This window comes from Anolis carolinensis, chromosome 1, assembly GCF_035594765.1.
Source record: "Anolis carolinensis isolate JA03-04 chromosome 1, rAnoCar3.1.pri, whole genome shotgun sequence".
Classification (NCBI taxonomy): domain Eukaryota; kingdom Metazoa; phylum Chordata; class Lepidosauria; order Squamata; family Dactyloidae; genus Anolis; species Anolis carolinensis.
In genome coordinates this window covers 237,148,152-237,170,414 of record NC_085841.1, presented here as the reverse complement: position 1 = coordinate 237,170,414, position 22,263 = coordinate 237,148,152, and the positions used below count along the sequence as shown (strand labels likewise).

Below are 22,263 nucleotides of genomic sequence, written 5' to 3'. Positions count from 1 at the left end.
AACATAAACAATGTAAAAAAGTGCTCTAGGTCATGAAGTCTCTGGGTCAAAATCTATTACTTCACAAGCTCCATCAGTAGCCCAGCAGGTAGAGGATAGATAATAAGGGTGGGTGGGGAAGCTGCAGCCTGTGGAACACATGAGCCCTCTTCTCTTCTGTATTTTTAAAAAGTTTCTTGGGCCCATGGAATCATCTGCATTTTGTGGCCAAAATTAATCCAAGTTAGTCAACAGATGCTATGGCAGATACCCCACACCAAAACAAAGAAAATCAACCACTAATAAAAAACAAATGTACCCCCCATAGGAGAGAGTAAGTTGAGTGTGGAGTAAGAAGTTAAAAAGGAACCGCTGCAGTTGTCCACCCAGACTACACATAAAATGATGGAAAAATAAATATTTCCAGATGCCTTTTAATATCACTTCTCATCCATTTAGTCCTAGGAGCTAGTTTACACATTACCTTTCGTTTTGAAGTGATACATAAAAAGCTAACTTATCAATCATGTTCATATACATTTAAGTATAGTATTTTACTGATCTGAGAATATACTGGAAAAATCAGGTTCTAGCTCTAATGTACTCTGCAGGCATTAACAAGTGACAAAGCTTGCATGTATCAATATTTGAGAGTTACACATGCAAGTATAAGAGTATAAAGGCCTCTAGCTTATATAGGCTATGAGTAATGAAATAAATGTAAACAGTAGTTTTCTGCTCCAGGTTTTGTATGAATATTTCAACACAATTCTAATGGGTGCATGGGACATCAGAAAGGCAGATGTTTCATAGTGACATTTCAATGTCAATTCTCAATAACATACTGTGACCAAAATAGTTGGGATGATCAGAAATCAAGCAGTTTGACCTATCCTTACCACACACATTTATATCACAACAGTTCAGTTCAATCACTACATTTTTCAATGGAAACTTTGGCAATGGTTACATTTTTCAGCAGGGAGAGGAGGGTAAGAAATAAAAATATGTTTTTTATTATTATTATTATTATTATTATTATTATTATTATTATTATTATTATTATTATTCAGCAGACAGGAGAGATGACACGACAGGTTGTACCATCAAAACAGGACCTAAACTAAGAGCAGCCTTTACCGCCATCTAAAAGATATGGGCCGTTTTGTGGTTCAAACATCTATCTTGGTTCAAATAATGGAAGAGTATTCAATTCCATTTTTCAAGTTTTTTCAAACTTATTTGGAATGAACAATCCTATCTTTCCCAAATGAAACTGTACATGACAAAGAAGGATGTATAAATTGGCTACAGGAAGCAGCAAATACCAAGATGTAAGGAAAAATAAGACACGCAGCTTTCACCCATTTTCCCAATATCTATCAATTATTACTGATCAATTACATTAATTACTGCTATCTCATATATCAGGGTCACTGGAGCATCATCTGATGACTTTTCCACCCTGTGGGCTGCGTAAGACCCTATTTGATGCTATGGAAGCCAATAAGGCCAGGAACAAAAAGAATAGTAAAAGCCTTACTGAGTGGAATCTGCTTCCAATAAATGTCCCCACAACCAGTTTCAATCAATTTCCAAAATACTCAAGGACACACAGGAAGAAAGGAGTAGAGGACACATGATCGCAGTTGGTCATATGGATAAAGTTGGTTGGCCCTTTTTCACAACATGGGGAATCAAAAGAAAAACAACCCTGCAAGCCTCAGTAAGGATGGGGGGAACCATCACATGTTATCAAGTTTACAATTACTGTGCATCTATTATGGAGGTGGCAGAGCCTAATATGTCTGGAGATAGAGAATGAACAGTTCCAGGAAAACTGTTAAAAGATTTTATAAAAAAAAGTCAATTGAACTCTATTGAGAAACAGCCACAACACTGCAGCACAGCCTTTGAGCTTTCAAACCATGGAACTCACCCACGTTACATGTATGCTGCAGGCTGGATACTGCCTTTTCTATTTTAACCTTGGTTAGTGCTAAAGAAGTTGTAGAACAGAAAAATAAGATGAATGAATTTGCATCATACCTTAACATCTGCAATAAGGGCATCCTCGTCCTCTATGCCTGTGGGCACACATTTCTTGTGCAGAGGCAAAGATTCCAGTTTATCTACAAGACAGCGTAGACCCTCAAGCTCAAACTGTGTCAGGTGCACCTTCTTGCCCTTCTGAGGGCCATGAGAGTCCCAGGCTTGGCCGTTGTGAGAGCCACGGCTGGAGTCAGACTCCATGGAGAGAGTCCTCTTGAGACAGGGCAAACTCCGACAGCCTTTATTTACTTCTTCATAGTCTAGATTAGCACCATTGGCCACAGGGCTGGTGAGGACTGATCGTCTGGTGATTGGGCGACGTAGCTCCTTCCCTTCTGTTCCATCATCTTCATCCAGATTTCCTGACTCTGAGCCACACAATTCCATATCTGTATTAAAAGACCAGAACAATGATATTGAGCTAAATATGCCTGATAACTTTATTTACTGCATTTGATTCCACTTTTCAGAAACACTTCCTTCCAAAGCAGCTCACAATAATAAACAACTACCATTAAGCTTCCAGGATTAAAAAAAACAGAGCTCAAAATGGAACTCAAAAAGAAAGAAGAGCTGCATTAACTTTTCCTATACCAGAATAAAATGGTGAACTATAAAGCAGGCATTTAAATGCAGTTTTGGTCAAGGTGATCCTGCTTTGCAAGTGCTGATTCTTATTGCACTGGCCAAAAGATGTAACTGAAGCAGCCTTTCCCCATACTTTTACATTCCAAGGTGGAAAGCAATTGGAGTAGACTGTTCTTTCTGGCTGGGAAGGAGGAGTAAGTTCCCTGCATCTCCTCCTTCTTTGGTTGATGAATGGGTCAGACTGGTCTAGTCTTTGTCTTGCTATTATTAATGGGAAGCTGGGAACGCAGGATTCCCATGGCCCCAAGTTCCCTGGCTGATGACAAGTGTGAGTGTGTTTTTCTTCTGCTCTCCAGTCTTTGGGCAAACACTCATTAGATGAAATTAAGGTGGTTCAGCATTTATACTGTTCACTTAGCAGCCTGACCCCAGGGAGAGCTCTGTATCTGCTTACACACACACACACAGATGGCAAAAGAGTGAGCATGCATATATACCAGCAACTATGCTCTACTGTGCTTCCCATCTGGGGAAAGGCTTCTATAGCACTGCTTACTTCTCAGTCATCTCTCTTCACTATCCTAGAAATCACAAAGCCATGCTATCTATATTTTCATATCACCCAGCTAAGTTATAGAGCAACTCTTCAAAAATATTAAAATACCTCTCAAAGCAGAGGCCTAAACATGTAGAAAGCATTAAAGGGAATTAAGGCCTTTGCTAAATTTATAACACATTCAGTGGGACTGGGAGAGATTTAGGATTTCAAAGCAGAACAAAAAGAAGTTAGAACAGCAAGTCTTACCCATGTTCAGGGATTCCTTCTGAAAGTCCTTGGTCAGGTGGGAACGGCCTGTGATGCAGTAGACATAGCGTTCCAATACATACCAGCACATTTCATAATAAAAGGGATAGCGAAATTTATTGGGGACCTGTCAATGGGCAAAGAGGACCAAGTTAAGAAGATACTCACATGTCCCCTTCCTTTATTAAGAGCCTACTTAGGAGGAAATAGGCTGGAAATACACACAAAGATGATGTACAGCAGTTTAGTAAGTGAATATTAAGTTCCCAAAAGTTAACATTGTTTTTAATGTGTATACAAACCAACCAAGCCTCACATGGAGAGTTAGCATAGCTTTTGCAGATGAACGATCTCATCTCAACTCATCAACCTTTTAGAATTCCCAGTATGTCAAACAGTAGTAACAGACACTGCCACTTGAATCCAAACATTATTTCACAAAACTTTCAATTCAGCGAGTGACTCTACCAAAGCAGCTGAGGCAGAGGGAGAGGGAGCAAAATGTTCATGAAATGCTCCCTTGATCACAAAAGAGTTTGCTAAGTTACCTGAACAGATTTGCAGAGAGTAAAGGAGGGAAACTGACAAAAGTCTTCCCTACTATTTCTGCCAGCAGGATTGTCTTGTAAGAAGAACTTCACCCTGAAAAATTTCCACTAATGGAAGAAAATTGTATTTTTTATAAAAACAAACAAACAAATATTGTGTATGTGAGAATACTGGGCTATGTTTAACCATATCTCAGATATGAGGAACTCTGGAAGGCCCAGAGGCCATTTTTGGCCTTTTCTCCACCTCCATTTTCTTCATACTGAGCTGGAAAAAAATAGTCAGTAGAAACTGCATTTGTAAGGGAACTGTACTTTATGAGACTTGGGTGCATCAGATTTTTTTAGGACTCATTTTTTTCTGGGAGCAGGAGTTTATTTCATCCCTGGTATAATTAGAAAACCAAGGCCTCTAAATCAACAATAAGGGCTAGGTACTGTTGAACATCATCACCGAATGCTTTCTCTTGCTTTTGAGACTTCTGAGCTATCTGAATGATGGAAACTGACCACAGTTATGAACAAGATAGGTTGTGTAGGTTAGTTTTTAAGTTGAATTCGTATATAAGTTGGAACAGGTACATTTTAAAGTGTAACTCCAGTAATTTGTTTTTAGTTTTGGATAACACGGAGAAGGATCAACACCTCTGAAACTTTTATTTTGCTGTCTGTGCCCCAGATCAAAAGATTTCACTTTGCTTTCTGTCCCTGTGGCACTTCGATTTTGATTTTGAAAATTTTGGGTCACTGTGGAAACAAGAATTGGTGATAAAGCTTCAGTGGAGACATCTTTTCCTCATGATAACTCTTAAAAGAGTAAATCTCCCTTCCTAGGGGTAGATTTCCTCTCACTTCCTGTTGTCTCATCCCCGTTTGTAACTAGAGTCAGATGTTAAGTCAGATATTTGTATCTTGGGGACTGCTGGTACTGGATTAGACTGGACTATTTGAATTTAGAAACATATATTTGTATGATCTCTTGTCTTTATGACACAATGGAATACCGCTAGAGTTTGCACAACCTCTTAGTACGCAGTGAAAGAGATTTAGTTGTTGAAAAACAAGGATATTTTCCCAAAGAGATGAAGATTAATGTGACTGCCAATATGGACATTCTAGTTATCCATGATAGAACCTGAAATACAAGGGCTTCCTTTAGTGTAATTAATAAAAAGGGAGTCCAACTGTTACTGAGCGCTATAGTATAATACTGGTTTGATCAAGGGTGATCATGGTAGTGCATCAATTGTTGCACAAAATACCACCTAACGTCAATGCATGCACCTACCTTTTAAAAGCAATATAGCATATCCCAACACCATTAAAAACTGTAGTTACATTCACTAACTAATAAAGATGAACAGAAATTCAGAAGTTTTAATTCTGTGAGAATATTACTCTTAAAACGCATAAGATACTCAGGTTTTTAAAGCCCTTTTAAAAGCTTCTTACCCTTGTACGATCTTCAATATTGTAAATCTGAAGCTGCATGGGGATGTTGAAACTGTGCAGAAAGTTACCTCCAAAAACAAGAGTGTCCATAGGAGTGTACACAGCATGAATCCAACCTGAGGGAAAAGCCTATGGATTAGACATTCTGGTATTCCAGAGTTAGAGGAGTTTTGTACCACTGTTGCAGTTTGTGTTTTCCAACCTCAACTGGAATACTTTCTGAATTCAAAATTGTCTATAAAGGCTGAAAAGGAGGGCTGCTTTCGGTCCCAGCAGTTAGTATTGGTTTCACTTGCCCTTTTGAAAGTATACTTAAAATATATGTATTTATTTATAAAGGAGTGATGCTTCAACTTGATACAGAGATTATTTCCTTATCTTGACTGTGCCCCATTCCCTTCAATCTTGCTCTCCTAAACCTTTCCACGTGCAGACAACATCAGTGGGTGAAGACGGAAACAACTATTCAAGCCACAAGGTTAACAGAGAAGCTACAAGATGTAATTGTTTTAATAAGAGAAACTTGAATTCTGTTTGTATCTACCTGAGGGTATGACAAAGGTATAACCTTGCTTGAGCTCAATACGCTGGCAGTTTGCCACCCTGTCACCAAGAAAGATGTCACCTTGCTTTCCTGAAAGCAACCAGTTTTCATACAATTCCAGGTTCTGGGGAGTAGGTGGAATTAGCCAGAAGACCTGCAAGAAGAAACAACAGATTAAGGAGGCCATCACACTGTTATACCAGAGATCCATTTACTACTTTGATCTAAATGTTGGATTAGGACTCAGGGAGACGAGGGTTCAAATTCCCACTGAGTCATCGAAACTCGGACTGGCTTGAGGCAAGCTGCATTCTCTCAGCCTCAGGGGAAGAAAACGGAATCTGCCATAATAAATCTTGCCAAGAAAACACCATTTTATAACTATGCAATGAGTAGTTGAGGGATAGTGACTTGTAAATTATTGTCATCTCAGTCACTTCATACTTAGCACAATAGAATGGATACACTGGATAAAGACATCAATAGTGAAGAAGAAACAAGAACCACCATTATGTTTGGAAATTGTGTTATCCTAACAATCACTGGGCTCGTGCTAACTGCTGGGCTGATTCCAGGACCCTCCACCCCTGCGGACACCAACATTTGTGGATGATCAAGTACCATTATATATAAAGTTGTAGTAAAAGGGTGTCCCTTATATAAAACATCACAATTACGGTTTGCTTTTAGAAAGTTGTTTTTAATATTTTCTAGCTACAGGTGGTGGAATATGCAGACCGACTGCATATGTCCAACTCTTCTGGAGAAGAGACGTAAATGTTACCATTTTAAAAATTGTAATGTGTAGTAATGATTTAAAGCGGATAAAATCACTTAAGAGGTGAATTAAACCACTTAGAACTTCCCCCACATTTCATTCTCCTGCCTCTTGTCTTCTTGTATGCTGCTGACTGCACTCTAATGACTGTTGTCTTTTTTTTAGCACCCTCTTCCCAAGAAGTGAATTCTCTAAATGAACACTAAGTTCTCAGCTCTGATCTGAAGCATTCTATCAGTACCTTTATCCCTACTAAACTACTCCTTAATCTCTACCATTTCAACACTATCCATCTTATGTACATAGTGGGTCATCCTTTCTCAAACTTATGTCATGGAAATGTTTTCCATCAGCCCCAGCCAGAATGAAAAATGGTTTTGGTGGCAAGGGCTGATCAGAGCAATAGTTCAACACACCTGCAAAGCAGTAGAACCATCACCAACTGAGTGGAACACAGCCTGTATGTTCTCCATGTATATTAATGTAAACACTTATGGTTGGAAAAACTATTTGCTGTAAAAAGCAGTGGTTTGTATTATGTGGGGATTGCTCTTTGTATTTTATATATAGGAAGCCTGTTTTGAGTGGACAATATTAACACATGATCTATATGATCTGAAATTACAAAGAGCACAGAGCCAACACTGCTCAGGAAAAATGAGAGTCACTGCAGCAATACAATATGCCAAGAAAGAGAAGATCAAAGGAGTAGAAAAAACCAAGACATCATTATGAAGACCGTGAGTGGGTGAAATCTTTATGGCTACATTTTGTAGCAATGATGAGACAATGAATTTTTTTTTTCAATATTAAGGGAAACAACAGATTCAGATCCTTTACAAATCTTCAGAAAATACTGATTTTAGTATTTAAGAGTTCTGTCACATTACTTGTCTTTCACACTTAATTCAACCTTTATACTGTTAGGATGATTTATTACAAGTTTAATAAAAAACAAAATTTCAGTAACTAAATTAGCATGAATGTAAATTATATTTAGGAATCACAGAGGCAACAAAATTAAGGAAATAGTAATCATTCAAAAAGACAAGTATCAAGAAGATAAGGATCTCAATGTTTTACTTGCTATAACTACTAGGACTGTGCATTGTGTCATTTTTCAAAACAGGATCTGGGAAATTTGGCAGTTTCGGAAATTGAATCCCCAGAAACGGACAGGCAGAGGGCTTAGGTTTGACTCGGCCGAAACAGACCATAGGGCTTCCGAAAACGGCTGCTTTCGAGAGCACCATGGCAGCAGCAGCAGCCACACACACATGGGGATTTCCCACCTTAGCCTTGTCTGAGCCAACCAGAGCAATAAAACAGATCACACATTTGTTCATCAAACTGGTCTATATATACCAGGGCAAATTCCTCCATTTTCCTGTGGCATCCTGGCTTCTGATAGGGAGAGATCATGTGCTAGCTAGCTCTGTGTTCTCTCTCAGTGCCATCGCTACTTAAGAGCTCTTGCTTTTGGACTCAATTCCAGTATTTTCCTTTGGCAATTTTATTAAATTTTTAATATCTTTCAGTACTTCCTTTTTACTATTTTGCTATGGAAGTGAGGGTGGGCGTGCATTTGGGGGGGGGGGCTGTGAAAGGGCATTTTTTTTGGGGGGGGGATGCTTGTTCAAATATTTTTTATCTTTGTGGGGTGGTGGTTTAGTGAAGGGAGGGGACAGCCTGACTCCCTTGAGTCCCCACAGGGAGAATTCAATCCCCCACCAGACCTATCTATCTTCTTGCTTCTGTCTTCTGTCCTGCACCTTCCCACTCCCCAAATATTTACATTTTTATTAGTAAAAAAACTTCTAAATTCCTACAAATTGTGGGATGTGTGGCTCTTCATGAAAGTTGGCAGGAATGATACCCTGATGCTGCTTACTGTCACTGTGAAAAAATTCCAAGGGATACCTTTTTGGGATTTTGTAAAGGAGATTTTATTTCTAGAAATTTGAAGATTTCCTAAAAATCAATGGATGACTCAAACATTTTGAAACTTGGTGGGCTTGCAGTGGTAAATGTCTCCTCTAAGTGTGCCCATTTCTGTCTCGATAGCCCTAAAATGATGGAAAAGGGAACCTCAGAAGTTCCCCAACGGGATGGATCTTCCCGGAGTGAAAACAGAACTTCTGCCTGGCAGATCGATAAATGGTATTCCATGAATTCATGGAAAAAATGGAAAGGGGGTACATGAAAATTGAACAAAGAAACACACTCAGTTAATAATAATAATAATAATAATAATAATAATAATAATAATAATTTATTTTTATCCTGCTTTATCTCCCCAAGAGGACTCCCCGAGTTAGGAATTTGTATGTGCATAAAAACTAATAACACAAAAATAGGGCATGCATATTAAGAGGAAATGGAATTTAACAGTCTTTGCTACGGACCTCCTATTATTGCTAAGTATGACCCCAAACACTGAGACTCAGTTAAGTATAATTTCTTATGCCACTACTATTGCTCTAAACACATACACAAAGAGAAGATGAGTACAAAAAGTGTACTTTTAGTACAAGAAAGACCACAGAAGTTAAGTCAACATGGACTACAACTGCATGTTCAATGCACCCAGAGATTACACACAAGCAGTATAATGTCTAATACTTAATTATGGATTATGTATGGGCACAAACGCTGTTTAAATCAGCACAGCAGGTTAGATGAAAGGCCCATAAGAATTCCCGAAACAGCAATATGACAGAAAGAGTACCTAACTGGGTATAGTAAAGGTTTAAACCAGAATGCTATGTAACACTTGAACACAAATCCTAAAGGTTTTAGAGCATATTTAGTAGAAATGCTTAACTTCTCAGTATTATGTCAAAAACATTTTACTGAATGATCCACTAAGAGATTTATTTAAAATACTCGCAACTTGCTTATGCAAAATAAGATCTTCAAAGCAACCAGTTTAGATATTATAATTAAGTATAAACTAGTTTTTAATCATAATTTATTTGCTTGTATGTTCTACCAATTAAAATTATGTACAATAACATAATGAGCATGGATTTTGCACTTTAAAGTTCAAATACTACCTGATAAGCTACATGTAGTACCCAAAGAATTCAAAAAGTGATCAACAGGAACCCTTCAGTGGCCACAACAAAACCATACTTTGGTTATCAATATTATCTCTGTCTTTTACTTCTTTTAGTGAAATGCCAGGCTAGTGCTGAAGAAAGCTAAACCGACTCCACAATTCACAGGGCCTTATGTTTGAGATCTCTTGGTGGGCAAGAATGTATTGTATAAACTCATGTATAAGTCAACCTCAAGTATGAGTAGAGGGGAGGTTTGGTGCCAAAATGATAGATTTTGATATAACCTATGGATAAACTGAGGGCCATTCAATGAAGCTGGGAAAATGGCAACACCACCTCAGAGGGCCAACTGCCTTTGGCTCTAGTCGCTGCCACCATTTTCCCACCCAGGCATTCAAAAAGACACTTCACTCCCTTTTTTTGATAAGAGCTAAAGGATCAATCTCTTTTTTTCAGAAGAGTGCCAAATGTCAAGTGCTTAGTCTACTCTAGGAGAAACAAAAGAAGCATCTATCTTTCCATGCCACCACTATTTCTATACTTTTTTGAATGTTTTGGCAGGAAAATGGCAATGGCAGATCTTTGGCTGTTTCCTCAAATGAGCACTGTGAGAGTAGAGAGGGTTGGAGCTTCTTTTAGATTCCCCTAGGTTGGACTATGCTCTTTTCCCGACTCTACTTCAAGGAGATGGTTCCTTTTTGATAAGGGATAAGGTGCAGTACTTACATTGGCTCATAGATAAATTGATTCAAGTTTTTTGCATCGATTTCTAGATCTATACATCATAACATAGAGTGATCCAATTGCTATTCTACTAACAATATTTAAGCCCTCCCCCCCCCCCCCCCCCGGCAATAGAACAGCTTGCTGGAAGAGGCACAATACCTTCCCTCCTCTGTGGATATGATACCATACAGAAGTTCCACCAAAGTCTACATGGAAATCGGTATAACAGCCCTTGACACTCATCAAACAGTACCTGAAATGAATGAAATTGCAATTCAAACTCAATCAAACAAACATGTATTTCGATGTAAAGGTAAATGTTTGGCCCTGGAATACTTGCTAACCATTTTCTGTGGATAATTTGCATTCTGAGTAAGAACTCTAGTCATCCAGATTCTACAGACATTCAAGATACTGATTCTCATACCAATCACTGTTGAACTAAAATGACCCATAAGAAGCATAGATACTACTGTGTCAGAACAGTGGGTAAGAGGAAGCACTGCTAGTGCACTGTTACAATTTCTGTTAGTGTAATATCTGCATCTATCTTGGCTTTCTATAATATAATGTGCTACTGCAACTGCTTAGGACAAGATTTGACAGCGCTTTTAAGATTCTGCTGTCAAGTATTGAAAGCAAACTTCGAACAACATTCAGAGCATCTCAAATTAAAAATTTCAACGCAACTTACTTTTGCACCTTGGGATACTGCATATCTAGAATAGCATTCGTTGATTCTGTCTGGCTTTCCTTCAGATGTCTTGGCCACATGTTATCAACCCAATCAATCAAGTCCACCTGAAATCATACAGATATTAGGCCAAAATTGGCATTTTAAATACAGGCAACTTAGTTACTGGGCAGTCTAACTGCAATAGAATACAATTCTAAGTTATAAATAAAATAAAGATCAAGGAATAAAGATCAAGGAATACGTGTTGAGGTCATTCAAATGTCTGAGAACAAATCGTAATTTTTGACAAGGCCTTATACCTAACAACGTTTAACTTTCAACACATTGATATAAAGGCAGTTGTGTAACAATGTCTGATTCAAAAGGTGTGGATTAACTCACATCCTTGTGGATTACTCCTCTGCACCCGCCAGAGAATTACCCTTCATCACCATTCAAGGATGAAGTCCTCAAGGGAAGAAAGTGCACTCCACTAACCGTATTTGGTCTTTGCACCAGGTTCTCAAGCCTCGTATGACTGAATTCCAGGCTGATGACGTTATAAAGCTTTTCTCGCTCTTCCTCTGGAGTTTCATAATAGCGTGCCCACTGTGCCATAGTCATCTCAATGTCTCTTTGCGTGTTAACATCCATGACATCCACCATTCTGCGACTCCCTGTTTGGACACAGAGATGCATGACAAGCTTAGCTTTGAATTGCAGCAGGGAAGATAAAAAGGGAAGCACAAGAGGAAACAAAAACACATAGGAGGCCAATGATGGGGAGTGCATGGATTTTGTAGCTAAGGCCATATGACTTAGGGGCCTTGGCCTTTAAACAAAAATTTATTTTACTGTTTCTCTACAAGGCCATAGTTATGCAGTTTAACTTAAAAGTTTAGTCAAAAGGAAATTCTATGCCAAATTCAAATGTGTGTGTGTGTGTGTGTGTTTATTAGACAGTCCCTCACTGATTAACTCAGAACAGGAGAATATAATTACCTACGTAGAGCCGCACATCATTCACACTGAAGTCTGGATCTGGCATACTGCAATAGAAAAATAACCAAATATGATATTCCCACTTTTGGCAGACCATAATGTCAGAATGCATTTGCCTTGTAAGGAGCTAATGAGGAGATGAGACACTCCTCTTCTCCCTTTCCCTCCATCTTGGTTCTTTAGGTTTTGCAGCTGAGACTGTCCTCATCAGAGGGCAATAGTGTATGTGGCAAAAGGTTGTCAAGAGGTGCACATTTAGCACAATCCTGTGTGAGTCAATTTCAGCCTCAACCATACCCATTTCAAGACAGAGGATCACCACTCCAACATTTATGCTTATAATAAAAAATATTCAATTGAATACAAACCAGTTTTTATGAGATTCAACTGAAAAGTAGTATAAATAAAAAGGGCAAATGAAGTAGTTTCTTACTGGACTATTAGCTACTCAAGATCTAAAAATAATGATTTACCCAGGTAGTGAACAGGAATCCTTTGAATCAGAATGCCCTCAGTGCTTCTAGTTGGCATGGGTGGCACTCAACTCTGGTTATTTTGTGGAGTGGGATATAAAACTGGTTACTTGTATTCATTTTAACCTTATCAAATGTCTGGGTTGGTTAAAACCCAACCCCAGCCCTGATACCTTCAGCTGCTCTCATATCCTGTGCATAGAAAGAGACCAAAAACCATGATCCTGTTCATTCTCTTGGATCAGTTGCAAGCTCTGATACTATCAGACATAATATTTTCATCCAGAAGAAGTGTTAGCATCTGCTTGACTACCAGTGGTTAGCCCTGAGTGCCCTCAAGGAGTCCTACCTAGAGAGACTTAGATTGATGGATGTGTAAAGGTAAAAAAGCTCATTCTGCTAAGCATGTAGTGACCAAACCAGGTGTGAAAGGGAGTGGACATGCCTAGACTGAAAGGTTGGGCTTTTCTGGGGAAAGGAATTGTATATAACATTGGTAGGCTGTCCTTGAATGATGAGAATGATAAGCAGAGCATACATGTCCTAGACACCATGATTTATTCCTCTTTTGCAACAGGACCACGACGATGAGTGAGTGTGAATTTGTAAATGGTTTGAAAAATGTAAATAAAGATAAAAGCTGTCATGAGTGAGCAGAAATGAGGCTGCTAAGGTACTGGAAAAGGAAAGCATGCCCCCAGACAACCGCTGTTCTTTGGGTCGCAGAAAAGAAAATTGGGAGAAGATTGATGGATGCCTCTCTATCAACTGTGGCACCCCAGGTAAAGAATTCTCTCCACAATGAGCTTTGCTCAGAACCAACTTTTTTGTTAGCTAAGTGCCAGTGAAAGACATGCTTGAAAGACATGCTATTTTTCCAATGTTTTGATTTGAGAGGCTTAGGATAAATTTTTCATTGTTTTCATGCCTTCTTATTTTTATGAGTTTTAAAGTTTTCATTATTTTATAGTTATCATTCCTCGGGAAGTGTTAAATCCCATCCATCCAAATAATATTGGGCTAGATGAACTGAAAGCCAATGTGTTACAGTGGTTTGAGCTCTGGAGACCAGGGTTCAAATCCCCACTCAGGCATGGAAAGTCACTGGGAAATTATGGGCAAGTTTCTCAGAGGAAGGTAAAGGCAAATCCTCTCTGAACAGATTTTATCAAGAAACCCTGTGACAATTTGCCTTTGCTGCTGTTGCGCAACCTATGGTACTCCCAAGGTGAACCTATCATGGGATTTTCTTGTCAAGCCTTGCTTAGTGTTTGCCCTTACCTTCTTTTTAGAATATGACTTGTCTAAGGTCATCCATGGCTGAGTACGGATTCAAACTGTAGTCGTCAGAGTTGTAGTTTATCACTTAAATCACTACACGGCACTGTCTTAGGATTGCCGTTCTTCAGAAACTATTTGAAGGCATATAACAACAATGATGGGAGAGGGAAAAGTATTTGTATACAAAATTTATGGCAGAGTTTTCTTTAGAGAAAGATGAAGTATAAGAAGTTGAATATATATATTATTTCCAAGTAGAGTTACACTCTGTCTCATGATCAAAGTGCAGACAAACAGTATAAGCCTAATCCTTAAATTTCTATGAAAGGGGGTGATATTCCTTTTGCAACTTTATCAGATATCACCTTACTGTAATCTGACTGCCTTGTCCCTTTGGGTGATTAAGGGAGAAATCAGTAAGTGATCAGGAAACCTGAACAACATGAAAATGCCAGCAGATAGAAGCAGATATAATGCAATTAATTTTGAGGGTCCAAAATGCCATCAACCAGCTGGGAGAGGCTTCTGAACTGCATGCTATTGTAAAGCTACAAAGGGGACACATTTTGAGAAGTCGGGCACACATTCTGAAATATTTAGACACTCATTTAGGTTGATTCGCCATTCTATGTGACATCAAACTCTCATTACATCACTACTCACTTTATTCCAAGTCCATCACAATTCTTGAAGATCAGTGGATCTCTTAAACCACCACGCTGAATGTATTCCACAGTGAAATCTGTCAGGAAAGAAAGAGATGAAACACGTTAGGGAAACTAGCAGCTGACAAAAGTTAACCAGGAAAGGAAGAGTTAGTGAAAAGGCTGGAATGCAGTGACACTAAATCTAGAGCAGTAAATTTGCCCTTTGAAGAAACAAGATCCCTAATTTACAATATTTCTTTCTACTTAGGCAGTGAGGCACAATTATACAAATATTCACTAAAATCTAAGTTGGATTCATCTTTCAAATTATTCATTTTAGCTTTCAGATAGTCTTATGCAAGAATCTTAGTGAATTGGGATTTGACAGTTAAAAGTGAAAGCAGTATTCCAATCTTTTTGTACCACCTGTTCCTTTTCTTTACGACATTCAAAAGAATTGCATTCCAAAACAATATTCTACAAAATAACTGATTCAAAAATATTTCAAATCTTGCTCTCAAACTTCTGCTGAAGAATAAAAAATAAAAAAAGGGGAGGGGGAGGAAGGCATCCTATACCGAATTTACATGGTATTACTTCCTTCACACTTTGTTTTTGAAAAGGTAAACATAAGACCTCTGACTTCACCATTGCTTGAATAAAAAGGAAAACATGAGCTTCAAACAAAGATAAGAAGTAAGTTGCATGCCTTTATTATTTGTATAATTCAATGTCACAAATTAGGCTGTGTGCCTGCTTTGACTTCTTCCAAAGTTAAACTTCTGGTGTTACAGATAGTCAAACTGTCACTACTTCCCTGTTGTGTAGATATTAGTTGTTGCAGGCGTGGGGTAAGTGTAGGCTGAAAAATGGCCCCAAATCTCACTTTTTCAGCCTATTATTATTAATAAAACTTAATAAAATTAAAACTTGTGCGCCAGCTGCGACCATACCTCGAGAAGTATGATCTGACCATGGTGGTCCATGCCTTAGTTACCTCTAGACTGGACTATTGCAATGCGCTCTACGTGGGGCTGCCTTTGAAGACGGCCCGGAAATTACAACTAGTACAGCGTTCGGCAGCCAGGCTTCTAACCGGAGCGAATTACAGGGCGCGTTCAACGCCTCTGTTTAAGGAGTTTCACTGGCTGCCATTTACTTTCCGGGCCCAATTCAAGGTGCAGGTTATCACCTACAAAGCCCTAAACGGTTTGGGACCCACCTACCTTAGAGACCGCATCTCCCCCTACGAACCCGCACGTTCTCTTCGCTCGTTGGGGGAGGCCCTTCTCTCGCTCCCACCACCCTCGCAGTCGCGGTTGGTGGGGATGAGAGAGAGGGCCTTCTCCGTCGTGGCCCCCCGGCTTTGGAACTCGCTCCCTAGAGAGATCAGGCAGGCCCCTACCCTCCTCTCCTTCCGTAGGAGCTTAAAAACCTGGCTCTTTCAAAAGGCCTTTGATACTTAATTTGGTGTCGGGACTGATCTATCTGCCCATTTTATAATAGCCCCATTCTCGAGGTGTTGCCAATGCTATATTACACTTTGTCCATTTCAACTGTGAAATTATCTTCCCCATTTCGGCCCATTTCGCCCATGTTGCACTTTGCCTGGGTTCTATGAATTAATCTCCAGTGTTAATATTGTATGTTTTATGTTGATTTTAACGATTGTTTTTACTGTAATTGATGTTTTTATTGGATAACTGTTTTATTGCTGTGTTTTGATGATTGTTTTATCGGGCAAGGCCCCATGTAAGCCGCCCCGAGTCCCTTCGGGGAGATGGGCCGGGGTATAAAAATAAAGTTGTTGTTGTTGTTGTTGTTATTATTATTATTATTATCATCATCATCATCCGCCATTTTGTCCTGAAAATCACAATGACAACTTGTAGTAACAGCATGTTATTTCTGGTTGCCATTTTGTCCTAAACCCAGCTGAAAAAAGAGAGTTTTTTGGGGGGAGGGGATTGCTTTTCTCAGGCAGTTGTCTAGTCTTGCACTATGCAGCACATCTTCAATAACATGTTATTCAATGCATTACTCCAATTTGTTTGATGGAGGATTGCCATACATGCAAAAAAAATGGTCTTATAAAAATATCAGAGGGGTAAAATAGGAAAAAATATAGGGCTTTAAGGCATCACCAAGAAAAACTAGGAAGTAGTCCAAGATTACAAAGCTCTGGAAGGAGAAGAGTTTGTTCCTCATCACTTGATTCTCGATTTAGAGCTGCAATGTGACTGCCCTGCAGCTCTGCTTGTAGTTGCAGGGTTAGCAAAGAAAGTTTAGGTTATCTTCTCCTAAAGCTAACATAGCATAATGTTTGTGTGTATAGGGGAGTGGAATATATAGCACCCACCCTACATAGTCTGTGGAAAAATTGGGGTGGGGCTAGAAGATAAGTGTCTCACAGTATGTATCCCCGAAGTATCATTCTCTTTCCAAGATACAATAAGCTGTTAAGAGTTTGATCAGAAGAATTTTCTCTCTTCTTCCCCTGCTTTACCCTCCCATCTCCAAGTGCTCCATGCCTGCTGATCTCATTCCTGTCAGCTGGGTAAGTCTCCTTAGTTCTGCATACCAAACAAATTCAGAGACTAAATAGGCAAATCCTTCCATCGTCTCAGTGGAGTGATTATTTCACTTCCCAGCTAACAGGAACGTGACCATTCCCCAAGTTATAGTGCTAAAAAGTTTGCAAATACTAAAACAGTGGAGTCTTGCTTATCCAACCTTTGCTTATCCAACATTCTGTATTATCCAACACAGTCCTCCTTTTAGTATTTAATGTTTTTGTAGTCAATGTTTTCAATACATTGCTATGTTTTGGTGCTAAATTTGTAAATACAGTAATTACTACATAACGTTACCATGTATTGAACTGCTTTTTCTGTAATTTTGAATGTAAAACATGATGTTTTGGTACTTAATTTGTAAAATCATAACATAATTTGATGTTTAATAGGCTTTTCCTTCATCCCTCCTTATTATCTAATATTTTTGCTTATCCAACATTCTGCTGGCCTATTTATGTTGGATAAGCAAGACTCTACTGTAGTTTTTGTCTATATAAAGTTAAATGTGTTTGTTCAATTTTCTTGCCCTAATCTATTACTAACAACAGATAATGGTTTGGAACTGAAAAAGCGTATTTGGAGTCAGAAGGAAAAAGAAAGTAGAATTGTGTATCAGCAGTGGACTAGTAACACCACACTCTACATCTCCAACCAACCTCTTCCTGCAATTTTATGTAGATTTTAAAGAGCATGGGAGACAGAAATGAACCCTGAGGGACACCACAGATCAGTGACCAGGGTATTAAACATGAGACTAACATCTCAGTGTGCCTCTCAAAGAAGGAAAGATGCCACTGTCAAATAATGCCTCTATTTCCCATCCAAAAAGGAGACCTTAAAGGAAATCATGGTTGGTGTTAAAAGTGGCTGAGACACTTTTGACATCCTGCAAAGACTTCTCTCGTTTCTGGACAGGTTATCAAACAAGGCAATCAAAACTGTCTCTGTTACATAAGGCCTAAAGCCAGACTGAAATTGATCTAGATCATATGTTTCTTCCAGGCAAGATTAATTACTCTCTCCAGATTTTTAGTTATATGTCTAAATATCTCCAAGGAAACAATTCAGAAAATCTCAAAGAACCCTAGTGCAATATTCAAGGATTTGCAGCTACTCTTGCAATGACTAGTACGAATGATCATGACTCAATGATCAGGAAGACTGAATAAAAATAGTATTGATGAGAGAATAGCCTGGAAGAAACCACTGCTCTCTAAAGCGAACACAGCTAACCCACTGAAGTTCATTCAAGATCACATGGATGATCCCAAGATTTCTGAAAAGGTTATCTGGACAGACAAGTCAAAGACAGAGCTTTTTATTCTCAATTCATACATCCTAACCATCAAGCATGATGGTGGAAATGTAATAGTTTGGACTGTGTCAGAAGCTGGGCAACTTGCCATTATCGACACAAACATGAATCCTGCAGTGTATTAGAAGAAGAATACCAGGACAATCTTTGGAACTGAGGTTGAATTGAATGTGGCCCCAGTAACATGACAGTGATCTTTAACATACAAACAAAAAATGGTGGTGGTGAACGGAATTTCCTGTTTTAAAGTGTCCCAGTAAAAGTCCAGACATAAATAAACCCTAGCAAAATGTTGTGGCAAGTATGTTGTTTTCAGAAAAGTGAAAGAAAACTATGATATCCCACTTCCTTTCTGTTTAGTCTCTCAATAGCAGGCTGAAGTAAGCCCAAATTCAATGATACTCACAATAATTCACATGCTTACAAATGCTACTTTAGCTTTTTACTTTGCAGAGAAAACAGTGGATATGTTCTTCCCAATTCTCTTTATTAATACCACAGCAAAATTTTATATCCACCATGATCCAGCCAAGAAAGCATTTTGTTCCAAAGCTACTTAAGTTTTCTGGCCACAATGGGGGGAAAGTAATTACAATGAAGAGTATTCTGGCAGATGTTATGCCAGAAGAGGCACTCACCTTTGCCTTCCATGAACACTACAAAATTGGCATTAAATTTGTTGTTGGAAAGTTTATCTTCAAGGTCAAATGTTCGTTTACCCTCAATTTCATCATCCGAAATGCCATCATCTTCATAGCGCCGTCTCATAGCGCCACGCTTTGGAAAGAAAAAGAAAAGGGAGAGTCACTGTTAAAACTTCAGTGGCAATAAGGAAACACGATTCCCTGTGCAACGCATGTGTACACAGTTTGCTCTGATGCTCAAAACAACGATCTGTAAGAAATGAAAGCAAGGATTTCATTCACAACTGCAGTATTTATATTATAAATGGTTGTAGAATGAATCCAGATAAACAGAGATATGCTACTTTTATCTTGATATTCTCTCCCAGTGCCTTCATGTTGCAACAGTGGCAGCACAGCATAACCAGTGTTTATTTATTTCATTTGCCTATTCATTATTGCCTATTTCTGATAAATGAAAAAGATTTGGACTCATTTCGAAACCAGCCCCTTTATGTTCCACAAGTACTGCATTAGAATTTGGTAGTCTGTGATACCAAATTGCCCAAGGACGATATATCAAGTTCCACATCACTGGAAATACAGCATATGACCAGCATACCAAAGCCATTTTGATACCAATCCAGATCAAATGTCCAGAATGAAGGAAACAGATTGAAGAAATGATCAAAGCATCAAGGGTCTTGGTTTGCAAATCAATGCACCACTTTAGTGAAATATAATGTAAAGGCAGTAATTTGAATGGCTCAAAGCACAAGATCCTCTGAAGATGCCAGCCAGAGATGCAGGTGAAAGATCAGGAGAAAATGCTGCTAGAACATGGCCATACAGCCCGGAAATCACACAACACACTAGAAGAGCATATTCACAAGGATAGCACCCTATTGTACAGGAAGAGTTTTATTCTAATGAGAACAATTTTCTCCTTTACCTTAACAGCAGAACATTATTTTAAAAAGGAACATAACTGTGCCTACTAGTAGAGGTGTAACGCCCAAAACCCAGATCATTTTCAATTCTGTTTTTAGCTGCCCCCCCCCCCCCCCGATACCGTTTTTTGGGAAATTCCTGAAATCGGGAGGGGGTGCCGTTTTTGTTCCGGTGAGATTCAGTCCATTGGTGCCAATGAGGCTCGTATTGCCATCATTTTAGGCCTATCAGGATGAAACTATGGAGCCCCTTGTGGCGCAATAGGGAGCAGGGCGAGCTGCCATATGTTAGTTTCAGCTTCCCATGCAGGGACATGAGAGAAGCCTCCCACAGGATGGTAAAACATCAGGGTGTCCACTAGGTAACATCCTTGCAGATGGCCAATTCTCTCACAACAGAAGTGACTTGCAGTTTCTCAAGTCACTCTTGACATGAGAAAAAAAAAGATGAAACTTATTTCACTTGTAGGCCACATTTATGACTGCAAGCCTGCCAAGTTTCAGAACATTTCACAAATCCACTGATTTTTGGGAAATTTTTCTTTTTTTTACAGTAACATTAAAAAAAACACACACAAGAGGGGTTTTTGGGAATTGAAGTCCCAACCAGCGTTCCACAAGAAGAGAAGAGAATGGACAACCAAGCCTCTGACTGGCTGAGAAAGAAATGTGAGGAACAGACAGAGAAAAACTCAACTCCCATCATGCCCTGGGAGGGAGTGCAGAGGCTCTTTCAATGCCCGTGCTGCACAAAGCGCAGCTGGGAAAGCAAGTTCCCACAGTGGGGCCCTCTTTGAAGGAGAGGCCACCTAGGGAAGCCTTTCCTGTCTTTTTTTCTTTCTCTCTTTCTGGCCTTTTTGTCTCAGGGATGGAGGAGGCTGCCAGGGAAGAAAGAGGAGGAGCCACTGCCGCCAGGTGCCCACTCTTCTGATTTGCAAGGTTGCCCACACATAGCAGCCTCCACCTCATGTAGAGTGCCACTCAGCCTCATTCCCCCATTAGCCAAAAGATCTGGCTGCTCATGATATGTTCTGGTCAAGGTTTGGGAGACCATCCTTCTTGTCCACTTTCCGAAAAGAATTAAAGACCTAGATGTTCTGTTGGGCCTTTGAATAGACAGTCTTTTAGATAACCAGCCCCAAATGGGATCAACAATCTATCCTGCACTTTATTACAGTCCTCATCTGCTGCCATATGATTATGCACTTTACTTATCAACCTATCCTGTATTGCTTCACTTAGTCCACCCACCCATGAAGATAATAGAAACTGTGTCTGCTTGCTAGTTGATGTCATTATTTATTGTTACAATGTTGTTGTTTTTATTCTGTTTTTAAAATGTGAATTGCATTTTTATGTAATTTCCATTTTAACTGTGTTATTGGGATATAAAAATAAAGTGATCATTATTGCTGTTGTTGTTATTAACTCCTAATCTTTATCTTATTCCCAATACAGGAAGCTTCTCCCTCTGTCCTTTCAAGTTCTATGTCAAGCAACGATCATCATAAAAATTGTGTTCTCAAACACACACATACCACCTGTCTCCTGCTGTTCCTCCGCAGGAGTGTGTACGCACTTTCTCCACACAACTGCAGTTCCCACCCTGGAAAAATCTCTTATCTGAAGCCATTGGGCTTGTTTCTTTTTTATACACTCTTCACCTAATGTTAATTGTCTCACCTGACGTAATTCAGGATATAACATTTACAGTACAACCCCCTTATCCACTGATTCAATATCTACAGTTGTGATATTCACAGTTTCATTTACCCGTACTCCAGCAAATATAATGTTCACAATTATCTACCATTTCAATTCTTCTCAGGTGATCTTGTAACTTATCCCCAGGAAGATGGGATTATTGTACATACAAATGGGCACCTATTTCTTCTTCAAACTTTGTCCAGCAATACATACCATCTGTGATTCCCTTCCTTAGCTGTTCTTGAAAATTTCACACCAAATACAGGCAGTCCCCATGTTACAAACAACTCACATTTAGGAATCAGGGTGAGACAACAGGAAGTGAGAGGAATCTACTCCTTGGAAGGGAAATTACTTCTAGAAGAGTTCTCATGGGGAAAAGATATCTCTACTGAAGCTTCATCACCAATCCTTGTTTCCACAACAAGCCAAATTTTTCAAAATCCAATTATCACAGGGGCAGAAAGTGTGGTGAAATC

The 22,263-nt window shown here is 39.1% G+C and overlaps 1 protein-coding gene across 1 annotated transcript in view; it reads right to left on the bottom strand.

The window, feature by feature from the left end:
• The window catches only part of kdm2a (lysine demethylase 2A), a 58,806-nt gene that overhangs the window by 20,095 nt on the left and 16,448 nt on the right, over positions 1–22,263 (bottom strand). The window contains exons 3-12 of the mRNA XM_008111267.2: positions 19,143–19,281; positions 14,630–14,708; positions 12,213–12,259; positions 11,709–11,887; positions 11,229–11,335; positions 10,694–10,787; positions 5,969–6,122; positions 5,425–5,540; positions 3,425–3,551; positions 2,029–2,420 (exon numbers count right to left, since the gene is read on the bottom strand). Of these exons, the coding sequence (XP_008109474.1) occupies positions 2,029–2,420; positions 3,425–3,551; positions 5,425–5,540; positions 5,969–6,122; positions 10,694–10,787; positions 11,229–11,335; positions 11,709–11,887; positions 12,213–12,259; positions 14,630–14,708; positions 19,143–19,281 (1,434 nt within the window). The remainder of the gene's footprint in view (positions 1–2,028; positions 2,421–3,424; positions 3,552–5,424; positions 5,541–5,968; positions 6,123–10,693; positions 10,788–11,228; positions 11,336–11,708; positions 11,888–12,212; positions 12,260–14,629; positions 14,709–19,142; positions 19,282–22,263) is intronic.